The sequence below is a fragment of the Tamandua tetradactyla genome, chromosome X (genome assembly GCF_023851605.1).
Source record: "Tamandua tetradactyla isolate mTamTet1 chromosome X, mTamTet1.pri, whole genome shotgun sequence".
Taxonomy (NCBI): Eukaryota; Metazoa; Chordata; class Mammalia; order Pilosa; family Myrmecophagidae; genus Tamandua; species Tamandua tetradactyla.
The window spans coordinates 64,634,846-64,647,542 of record NC_135353.1 but is presented as its reverse complement, the minus strand read 5'-3'; the positions used below and the strand labels follow the sequence as shown (position 1 = coordinate 64,647,542).

Genomic DNA, 12,697 nt, shown 5'->3' with positions numbered 1-12,697 from the left:
TCAACCCAGACTCTTCTAAATGTAACGTAAAACACACAGGATATTGAAAATTACCCATCACACTAAAAACAAGGGAAAACACAACTTGAAAGAGAGAAAAAGAATCGGCAGATGCTAATATTGAGAAGTATCAGATGCTGGAATTATTTTTAAAGGATTTTAAAGAAGCTATCAAAAAATGCTTCAACAAGCAATTATGAATATTATTTTAAAATTAAAAAAATGGGAATCTCAGCAAAGAAACAGAAATTATAAAAAAGAACCAAATAAAAATCATAGAACTGAAAAATATAATAACCCAAATTAAAAACTGACTTGATGGGTTCCACACTAGAGTGGAGATGACAGAGGACAGAATCAGTGTACTTGAGGACAAATCAATAGAATTCACAGAACAGAGAGAAAATAGGCAGAAAAAAATGAAGAGTCTGAAGGACATGGAAGACAATAACAAAAGTGCTAACATTCATATCATCAGAGACCCAGAAGGAGAGGAAAGAGTGAATGGGACTGAACAGGTATTTGAAAAAATAAAGGTTGAAAACTTCCCAAATTTGTCAAAAGATATAACCCCAAATATTCAAGAAGCTGAGCAGATCCAAACATAATATTCCAATGAATTCCATGCTAACATACATCACAATTTTCTAAAAATTAGACAAAGCAAAAATCTTGAAAGCTGCTAGTGAGAAATGACATAATTACTTAAAATGCAACACCAACTGGAATCACAGAATCAAAAAAGATAGAACCCTAAAAAAATGTTCAAAAAACACACAAGAAGGTAAGAAAAGAGAAAAAGAAAAACAAACAAACAAAAAAGGCAACAACAACAAAAAAACACAAATAAAAAATGGTGGGCCTAAGTACTAAGATATCAATAATAACCTTAAATACAAATGGGCTTATTAAATTACAGAGATTGACAAAGTGGATAAAAAACATGATTCAACAATATGCTGTCTATAAGTAGCTCACTTCAAATACAAGAACATAGATTGGACTAAAGTAAAAAGACAGAAAATGATACACCATGCAACATTAATTTAAAAAAGAAATGACTATATTAATATCAGATAAAGTAGACTTCAGAGCAAAGAAAATTACCAGAGACAGAGAGGACTATTACAAAATTTTAAGGGAATAAAGGCAATAGAAAGACTAACAATCCTAAATATGTAGGTATCAAAGAACAGTGCCTCCAAATACTTGAAGCAAAAACTGATAGAGGCGAAGGGAGAAATCTATAATTCTAGAGACTTCAATAAGCCACCCTCCATTACTGTTGGAACTATTAGACAGAAAAGAGGCAAGGATAGAGAATTTGAAAGCACAATGAAACAACAGGATCCAGTTTATATATATATATATATATATATATATATATATATATATATATATATATAGAGAGAGAGAGAGAGAGAGAGAGAGAGAGAAACACTTTACCCAAAACCAGAAAACACAATTTTATAGCACCCATAAGAATATTCACCAAGATACACCATACCCTGAATCACACACACAAAAAAACTGAACAAATTTAAAAGAACTGAAACCATACAGAGTATGTTCTGAAACATTATTTCATTTCATACATAATGAAATAAAACTAGATATCAATAACACAAAGAAAAGAAAATCTGTAAGCACATGTAAATTAAACAACATACTTCCAAATAATCCATGGGTCAAAGGGGAATTTTCAAAGGAAATTTTAAACATATAAAGATATGAATGAAAATGAAAATACAACATAAAACATATGGGACACAGCTAAAGCAGTACTGAGAGGGATAGTTATAGCACTAAATGCTTATATTATAAAAGAGCAAAGGCCTTAAATCAATAATCTAAGTTTTTACCTCAAGAAACTGGAAAAAGAAGAATAAAGTGAACCCAAAACTACCTGAAAGAAGGAAATACAGTATATATCAATGAACTGAAAACAGAAAAACAATGGAGAAAAATCAATAAAACAAAAACTAGTTCTCTGGAAAACAATCGATAATGTTAACAAAAGAAAGACACAAATCACCATAAATATTAAGAACGAAAGAGGATTACCCCTAAAACCATCAAAGGACAGTAAGAGAATATCATGAACAACTTCACAGTCATAAATTTGGCAACTTAGAAGAACTAAGCTTCTCAACAACAACAAAAAAAAAAACAATTCAAAAAAGAACAATTTCTCAAAAAAACACATGCTACAAAAACTCATTAAAGATGAAATAGACAACCATAATAGTCCTAGGACTATTTAAGAAATTGAATTGTATTTAAAAAGCTCCCAAGAAGAAATATCCAGGCGCAAAAGTCTTCACTGAAGAATTCTAACAAACATTTAAAGAAGAATTAACACAAATTTTAAACATTCTTTTTAAGAAAACAGGAGAAGGGAGTACTCCCCAGTTCATTTTATACAGCTAGTATTACCCTGATACCAAAACCAAAGCCAAAGATGGGGAAAAAAACTAGAAAACTTAGAGACCAACATCTCTCATGAACTTAGATACAAAATTCCTCAACAAAATACTAACAAACTAAATGAAAAACTGTATTTAAAAAGTTATTCACCATGACCAAGTGCGATTTATTGCACATATACAAGGCTGATTCAACATTTGAAAATAAATCAATATAATCTATCATATCAACAAGCTAAAGAAGAAAGAATCTTATATAATTATATCAATTTAGACAGAAAAAGCGTTTGTCACAAATATGTCCAAGTGATTCTTGACAAAGGTGCAAAAGCAATTCAGTGAAGGCAGATAGCCTTTTCAACAATTGGTACTTGAAAGAAGGCAAAAAGAAATGAACTTTAACTTAAATGTCACATCGCATGTAAAAATTAACTTGAAATCAATCAGGAGCTTAAATGTAAAGCATAAGACTATAAAACTTTTAGGAAAAATCAAATGCATGATCCATTAAAGGGTAAAGTGATAAATTAGACCTCATTGATTAAAAACTTTTATTCAGTGAAAAGCTCTGTTAGTGGATGAAAAGACAAGCTGCAGAGTTGGAGAAAATTTTCATAAACCATATATCTAACAGAGAACTTGTATCTAGAATATAAAACAAACTTAGAAAACTCAACAATTAAAAAGAAAACAAATTACAATTAGAAAATAGGCAAAAGACATAAATAGATATTTCACTGCAGAGATACACTGATGGAAAATAAACACATGAAAAGATTTTCAATACCATATAAATGAAATGCAAATTAATACTACAATGAGATATCACTCCACCTATCAGAACATTTAAAAATAGTGAAAACATCAAATTATGATGAAAATGTGGACAGACTGGATCTCTCATGCACTGCTGGTGCTAGTAGGTATGTAAAAGGTTAAAACCTACTGTAGTACATTTAGCATGAAATATCATACTATCCAGCAATTGCACTCCAGGCATTTATCCCAGAGAAATGAGACTTATGTTCTCCAAAAACCTGCACATGATTGTTCACAGCAGCTTTATTTATAATAGCCAAAAACTTGGAAACAACCCAGCTATCCTTCAACTGGTGAATTGTTAAACAAACCATGCCACATCCATAATACCATGAAATATATTTAAGAAATAGAAAAGAACTGACTATTAATGTACTCAACAACTTGAATGGATCTCAAGGAATTCTGATGAGTGAAGAAACCAGTCCCAGAAGGTCACATTTATGCAACACTCCTAAAATGTGAAAATTATTTAAAAAAAAAGAGAAGAGCTTAGTTGTTCTCAGGGATAAGGAAAATAGGTCGGGGAGAAATGAAGAGATTGTTACCAGTAGTCATAGAAAGGTGTTGGAAGGGTAGAAAGTTGGGTGTGGCTCTAAAAGGACAACAGAAAGGATCTTCCTGATGATGGAACTGTTCTATACCTTGACCATATCAATGTGTCAATATCTTCATTGTGATATTGCATTATAGTACTGCAAAATTTCATCACTGGGGGAAATTAGGTAAAAAGTACCCAGGATGTTTTTGTATTATTTCTTACAACTACATATGAATCTACAATTATCTCAAAATAAAAAGTTTAATAAAAAGACACAAATGTTTGAAAATAACATAGTATAGTATGTGAGAAAACAGGCTCTAGAACTTGACTGCCTGAATTTTAATTGTGGCTCAACCATTATCAAACATGTGACCATGGGCAGGTTATAAATTTTCCTATGCACCCAGTTTTCTCATCTATAATATGGGAACAAAAATAGTGCCTACTACATTAGGTTACTGTGAGTATTAAATGACATAATGTTTGTAAAGTCTAAGTCATGTTGCTAACCATATAGTCACTCCATAATAAATGGTAGCAATTATTAGTAATAGTAATAATTATATTATAATGATGCTCAGAGGGCAAAGGTGTGCTGTTGGTTGCTCAATTTCCTAAGCTACAGAAATCCTTTTTCCAACTGTTTGCTTCTAAATCATTTATCTAACTCTGAAATACAAATCTAAAGTTATACAAGGAGATCATGCCCTGTACACAATAAATCAAATGGAACTCCTGCAAATTTTCAAGTGAATAGACTTACTTAACCGTCGAAGTAGAAGGTACAGAATTAACACTGGCTGGAACGGTGTCATTGATCCCAGTTGATGTCAATGGTTTTAGATTGAAGGTAAAACCACTGGTGATTGTAGTAGTGGTGGTGGTAGTGACAGTGGTGGTTGTAGTGGTGGAAGTTGCAGCTGTAAAATAAAATGTTTAGTGTTAGTCTCTTATCAGTTAAGGTTAAAAAAGAGAGGCCTTTTTAAAATGTGAATTTGAACTCAAAATAGTTGTGGATTTGAACTCAAGGTTGGTCTAATACGAAGTGATATATGGAAGGCTAGGCATCTGGAATTAATCCTACTAAAAAAAATCCTGGATAAATTCATAGAAAAATAAAGCTTATGACTTAAACAGGCCTAATATTGTTAAAGAAATTAAATCAATCCCCATAATTTTCCCATAAAAATCCTCCAGGTACAGATGGCTTCACTGCTAAGTTTTACTACACATTCAAGGAAAGAATAACTGTAATCTTCCACAAACTTTTTATTTGTTTGTTTTTTAGTTTAGCTCCTAGGCATAAAGTCCTCTTAGGAGTCTATCTTTTTAATATATATTTTTATTGAGATATGTTCATGCACCACACAGTCCATCCAATGTATAAAATCAAAGGCTCACAATATTATCACATAGTTGTATATTCATCATCATGGCTGTTTTTAGAACATTTGCATCATTTCAGAAAAAGAAACAGAAAAACAAAAGAAAAAAATATACATCCCATACCACTTTCCCCTTCCTCTCATTGACCACTAGTATTGTAATCTACCCAATTTTTTCACTCCTTATCCCCACCCCCCATTATTTATTTATTTTTTGTCCTTATTTTTTCTCATCTGTCCATACCCTGGATAAAGGAGCATCAGACACAAGGTTTTCACAATCACAAAGTTATATTGTAAAAGCTATATAGTTGTACAAATGTCATCAAGAATCAAGCTGCTGGAACACAGTTCAACAGTTTCAGGTACTTCCCTCCAGCCACTCCAATACACCATAAACTAAAAAGGATATCTATAAAATACATAAGAATAACCTCCAGGATAACCTCTCGACTCTGTTTTAAATCTCTCAGCTACTGAAACCTGATTTTATCTCATTTCTCTCCCCTCACTTTTGGTCAAGAAGGCTTTCTCAATCCTATGATGCTGGATCCCAATTCATCCCTGGGAGTTATGTCTCATGTTGCCAGGGAGATTTACACCCCTAGGAGTCATGTCCCACTTAGAGAGAAGGGCAGTGAGTTCACCTGCCGAGTCGGCTTAGGGAGAGGCCACATCTGAACAACAAAAGAGGTTCCCAGGGGGTGATGCTTAGGCATAATCATAAATTGGCTTAGCTTCTCCTCTGCAGGAGTAAGTTTCATTGGGGCAAGCCCCAAGATCGAGGGCTCAGCCCGTTGAATTGGTTGTCCCCACTGCTTGCAAGAATATCAGGAATTCTCCAGCTGGGAAGTTGAATATTTCCTCCTTTCTCCCCAGTCCCCCAAGGGGACTTTGCAAATGTATCTTTATTCTCTGCTCCAATTACTCTAGGATATATCAGGGCATCACACTAACCTGTACAAACCAACAAGATCTCACACCATATTCAAGATTCCACGTAATTATGGTGTTCAAGTAAATTGATCAGACAAGTTAAATTAGATAATGTGCTACCAAAAATATAAATTTTGCACCCAATAAACATCCCTTCCTTTGGTCTCACACAGAAATTGAAGTTTTAAAATAGTCAATAACATCCTTTACCTATATTCTGGTTTACCTTAGTCCTATCCAGATCAGCTTCATTCATACCTCTAGTCAAAGTCTGATCACTTTGTCAATCTTTTAAACAATCGCTGTATGGGTATTCAGGGCTCAAACTCTGAGTCTCAGGTATCACACAAATAGCCAAAGTTCCAGGGAATGACCAGCTTATACACAATATAGTTCAGCATCTCAGAATTTAGAAATAACATTTACAACTCTGAAATAGATGTGACCGCTCTAGGGTTTACAATCTAGGAAACTTTACAATAGGCCTCAACCTGATAACCAATGCTTTCAACTTGATATTCTCTGAGTTTGAATATTATAGTTAATCCATATAAGTGAGGCATGAAAATATTTGTCTTTTTGTTTCTGCCATTTCATTCAACATACTGTCCTGAAGGTTCATTCACCTAGTTGCATGCCTCACAACATCATTCCTTCTTGCAGCCATCCAGTAGTCTGTTGTATGTATACACCACAGATCCCCCTTCTATTCTGCAGTCGATGTACCCTTAGGCCACTTCTAGCCATTGCAAACTGCAAACACTGCCGCCATAAACACTAGTTTCACAAACTTTTTGCACATCTATTTGTTATCATACTTATATGACTTTGACTGTAATTAATTCCTAGAAATGAAATTGCTAGATTAAAGAGTCAGCACTCTTTAAATTTTAATATATCTTGCCAAATTGCCCTACCAAAAAGAATGTGCCAATTTACATCCCTATCAGTAGTAGAGAGTGCCTTTCTCTCTTTCCTAGTCAATACCAGATACACATCTTAAAAGCCTCTCAGAGTTTTATTTCCTATCTATATTTCTGTCCTATGTGTCTTTTTCTATTAGAATGTCCTACTCTCTATAGATGTAATCCTAAAATACTTCATGGCCTAGCTCAAATTCTTCTTTCCCTACGTTTATTGCTCAATTCTCTTCTATTCATAGATATCTCTTACTTTATTGAATCAGACTCTAGGCAGAAATATGGAACTATTTCCAAAAACGTAGAAAGAATTAGACTGAAGGCAGAGGGAGTTGAAAGGGCTGACAGAAGATAGACAAGAATTAGAATTAAAGGGCTATGATCAGGTCAAAATTAAGAATAAGTTAAAACAGTAAGGCAGAAAAAGAGATAATGGAGGCAATAGGTTGTGGGAAGGAAGAACAAAAAAAGAGAAAAAGCAGATAAAGGGAGAGTAGCTGAATTATGCATATGTGATAATAGATTCAAGAGGTTGTAAAAACTGCCTTTAGACCATCTCAAGTTTCAATCTTCTTAAAGTTCAATGTTATTATAATGTCTGTATTAGATTTCCACAAGATTCCATTTCCCCTTTTGGACACAAGGATCCTTACAATAAGTTCCTATTCTTTGTGGTAGTTTTTGCGAGGGTAAAATCAGTGCCAAAAAGGATCATGCCCAATCACAAAATTTCCCTGGGGTCACTAACAGAACACTGAAGTGATTCATATTTAATCCACTACGGCATTCTTTATAGCCATATGTCATTATATACTTCATCTGAGAATAAAAATATTATCTAAAAGGAAATCCTTCCCCAAAAATGCTTAAAATGATGACACTATCAAAAGGTCCCCACCCTTTGATTGATTCATTTATTCAAACACTGAGCTACTACCTACATTCTAGACAGAAAAACATTAAAAAGTCAGATTTTTTTTAAAAACAGTCCTTCTCATAAAGGAGTTTACTTCATGCAAAGATGATATTTTTCAAATGTAATCTATATTTTCTGATATGGCTAGATGTCGAAAGATGCATACTTACAGGAAAAGAGAAAGTTCTAGAACTTTAATGTACATATAACATTATCCTATTTGTAAATATTTGTAATATTTACAAAAATATTAATTATTTTTGTAAAACAAATAAATTTAACGTATGTTTGGAAAAAGTCTGAAAAGCTAACCACCAAACTGATCTCTGTAGTGGGAGTGATATGTATCTATGTTTTATTTTTGTTTTTTTTTTTATTCTTGTATGTATGTTTTAAAAATGTTTTTTAACAAAAAACAAAAAAACATCACCACCACTTAAGAAACAGTTAAACAACCAAACAATATACCTCCCCAAAGATGCTGAGTGATGCTGTCAGGAAATTAATACCTGCCAGCCAAAAAAATGAATCTTGAGTCTCATAAAGAATGGTATGATTATTTTAACATTGTTTTAATCCAACATTTATTATTTGTCTTGTCTTTTATGCTATTTGTTAAAAGGTATAAATTAGCTCTGACATAGGAGATAATATTCAAATAGCAATATTTCAATTAATATCAAAGACTGTAATAGATTGAGAGAGAAGGTTCTATCACAGTTTGATTTTGCAAGTTAATTCTTTGGTCCAATCATGTAATACAGAGGCAACTCTACTACATTATTGGTGTAGTAAAGGGAAACACAGTTCTATAAATAATAGAGAATAACTGTATACTAAATTTGGAATTACATTTACATAAATCTAATTCTTAGTACTTAAAAATCATTATATAAATAAAATAATGAAAATATCCTTTAAAAGATCATGCTATCCAATTTTCTGATCATGTCCCTGATTCCATGTTGGGACATCATAACCTTCTCAGACTCATATAAAAGATGAGATTGATAAAAAGCAAACTTCTCCTAAAACTTGCTGTTTATAGCTAGAACAGAGAGTAATGCAAATTCTGTAAATTTGCAGATGCAGACATTATAAAACTGCACTGCAAGCCTAGTTTATGTGATGATGTATCTGAGCAAATACGTCTCTTTAGGGAGAGGGAAAGCAGAGTGGAGGTAAAAACAACCCTGGGTTGGGGGTGTCAAGTTGAGACCTATCTGATGGAGAGAGAGATAAATACATAAGGTAACAAAGGATGGAACAGGTGATAAAAGATGGCCTAGTAGTGAGGATATCAGTTTGCAGGAAGGAATTGGGGACTTAGTTAGTAAGTGGTAGGTTTGGCAGAGTCAAGAAAGAACGTGTCTATTCATATTTCAAGGACTCAACCTGTGACTGAAAGAATAGGTCCTTATTTCTGTATTTTATGGATGAAATTTTATATTATATTCTTTACAATTATGGTAACTCATGAAGTTCTCAAGACATACCCTCAACAACTGTTATAGGCTGACTAGTTAACCTTATACAAAAGAGAAAATCTAGAAAGAGTTGGTCATACAGAAGAATACATGAATAGGTTGTACAAATCTCTGCTTAGGAATAATTAATTATTTTAATCTTAAAAGGCCTTGGTTTTAGTTTCTTCTAGGTCTGAAAAAGATTCATTTCACCTAAGTAAACTTTTAAAAGTAAAAAGAAATAAGACTTCCCTAAAATGGAACCTGACTTACCTGTCAAGTATAAGTAGCAACTAAACCCAAATTATACAGCAAAATTTCTTCAACCTACAACCAAACCGGCTTAATTGGCAGGAAAAAATTTAGGATAGGTTTTGGGAAACTCCTGACAGCAGTTTTATAAGAGGGTCAGCCTTAAATAGAAAATACGAGTTAAAACAACCGACTTTTTAAAAAATATATTTTTATTGACAAAACAAAACAACACACAAACACGAATATTCTTAACATATGAACGTTCCATACTTGGTGTACAATTAATGGCTCACAATATCATCACATAGCTGTATATTCATCACCATGATCATTCCTTAGAATATTTGCATCACTCCAGAAAAATAAATAAAGAGAAAAAAGAAAAAACTCATACATACCACAACCCTTACCCCTCCCTCTCATTGACCACTAGTATTTCCATCTACCAAACATATTTTAACCTTTTTCCCCCTATTTTTTTCCTATACCCCTTACCACTCCCTTTCATTGATCACTAGTATTTCAATCTACTCAATTTATTTTAATGTTTGTTCCTTCTATTATTTATTTAATTTTTATCCATACTTTTTACTCATCTGTCCATACCCTAGATAAAAGGAACATCAGACACAAGGTTTTCACAATCACACGGTCACATTGTGAAAGCTATATCATTATACAATCATCCTATGTGATTATACAATCATTCTAAAGAAACATGGCTACTGGAACACAGCTCTACAGTTTCAGGCACTTTACTCTAGCCACTCCAATACACCCCAAACTAAAAAAGGGGATATCTATATAATACATAAGAACAACCTCCAGGATAACCTCTTGACTCTGTTTGAAATCTTTCAGTTTTAATTTCTCATTTCCCCCTTTTGGTCGAGAAGGTTTTCTCAATCCCTTGATGCTGAGTCCCAGCTCATTCTAAGATTTCTGTCCCACATTGCCAGGGAGGTTTATACCCCTGGGAGTCATGTTCCATGCAGACAGAGGGAGGGCAGTGAGTCTGTTTGCTCTGTTGGCTGACAGAGAGATAGACCAACTCTGAGCAACAAAAGAGATTCTCCAGTGGTGACTCTTAGACCTAATTTTAACTAGGCTTAGCCTATCCCTTGTGGGAATAAATTTCATATGAACAAACCCCAAGATTGAGGGTTCGGCCTATTGATTTGGTTGTTCCTACTGCTTGCAAGAATATCAGGAATTCTCCAAATGGGGAACTTGAATTTTCCCCCTTTTTTGCCATTCCCCCAAGGGGACTTTGCAAATACTTCTTTATTCACTGTTCAAATAACTCTGGGATTTATCAGAGCACCACACTGGACAAACCAACAAAATCTCACGCCCTATTCAAGGTTCCATGTACTTAATGGTGTTCAGTTAAACTGTCCATATAAGTTAAAGTAGGAAATGTACTAGTCAAAATATAAATTTTGTACCAAATAAACATTTTTTGCTTTAGTCTTACACAGAAGCTGAAGTTTTAAAATATGAATGACCCTCTATTTCAACACCCTGCAATACTGACATTCCTTTGTTCTTACTCATGCAAAAACATTTTTAATTTTTACATTTAGTCACTATCATTGTACACTCTAGGCATTCCTAGATATACCATCTCAGTCTTTAACATTTATTTAACCTTCTGGTTTCACATGTGCCCCCAGCCTTCCTCCCTCTATCATTCTCACATTCAGTTTCATTAGGTGTTCTTATATTACTGTGTTACAATCAGGTAGTATAAAACAAATTGACTTTTAGAGGAAAAAAATCTCTATTAATTGACATATTAGATCAATTTAAGCACTATGATAAATAGCTATTTCCACAAAAATTCTTCATTTTAAAGGCTGACAAGAATTGTATAACAACTTCAACTCTAGTCATGTCAAAGTAATATCAATAGTTGCTATCTCATTCTATTCTTTGGCAATTATCTATATTGCTATTCCTTTTGTATACTCTGATGAGATGATCAAAACCCACTTACAGAGACATAGAAGTTATAGAAGTACCACTTACTTGTTGCTCGTTACACAATACATTTACAAAGAGCATCCCAACACACCCCAATAATTCTAAAATCTTACTAGATATATTAGAAGCTGCTCCACCTGCTCCGGGGAATTTCAATCCAAATCCCAAACTTAAACCACCAAACGCTGCAGCCGAAGTTGTTGGGGCACCAACTACAGAGAAAAACATAATATTATCTATAACACTTTTAACCAAAAATCAGTTATAAATATATATAGCATCTAAGTAGCCCTTTAGACAGTTTCAGATAAACTTCAAAACACCATGGTCAATACATTTATATGAAATGTCCTGAAAAGGCAACCATTTCTAATAGCTCAAATGTAGGGACCACAGGCCAGGACTATACAGAAGATTATACTACATCAAATTACTAATGTTTCTTTCCACACTATGTTATTTAAATGGATAATAAGACTTCTTTTCTTCAGGTATACTTGGCAAAATTCCCCAACTCTTCCTATTAGCTTCAAAAGGTTGTTTCAAAACACAATGCTATTGAACTATATCCTTAAAGTTATCACACTGAGGTGTAATAACTACATTAACAAAATTTCACAAACAAGCCATGACAATTAAGCTTACTACTGATATCAGCTGTTATAGGTGGGTTCAAACATAATTATAATTTATGAGATACAGAAGATCCATAGGTTATATTGGAAAACTGAGTTAAGTGACATGATGGGAAACAACAGTATTTCCTGTGGAATAAGTAACTTACATGAAAACCCAGTAGCAGCAGTGGAGGTAGAGGCATTTGGTATTGAGGTAAACAACATGGTGCTTGAACTAGTGGTGGGAGCAGTAAATGCTGGATTCAAAACTAAATGTAAAAGAAACAAACAGAAAAAAAATATGACTAAAATATATTTCTAAGTAAAATACCATTATAACAAAGTTCATTATTATGCAGAAACGAAAACAAAGCAAATAAAATTGGGTATCCGAAAACCTAATAAATATCATAGTACAAGCCAGACT

At 33.3% G+C, this 12,697-nt stretch overlaps 1 protein-coding gene across 1 annotated transcript in view; it reads right to left on the bottom strand.

The window, feature by feature from the left end:
- Positions 1–12,697, bottom strand: part of NUP62CL (nucleoporin 62 C-terminal like) — a 128,681-nt gene that overhangs the window by 50,069 nt on the left and 65,915 nt on the right. Inside the window, 3 exon segments of the mRNA XM_077145817.1 lie at positions 4,553–4,709; positions 11,767–11,865; positions 12,438–12,539. Of these exon segments, the coding sequence (XP_077001932.1) occupies positions 4,553–4,709; positions 11,767–11,865; positions 12,438–12,539 (358 nt within the window).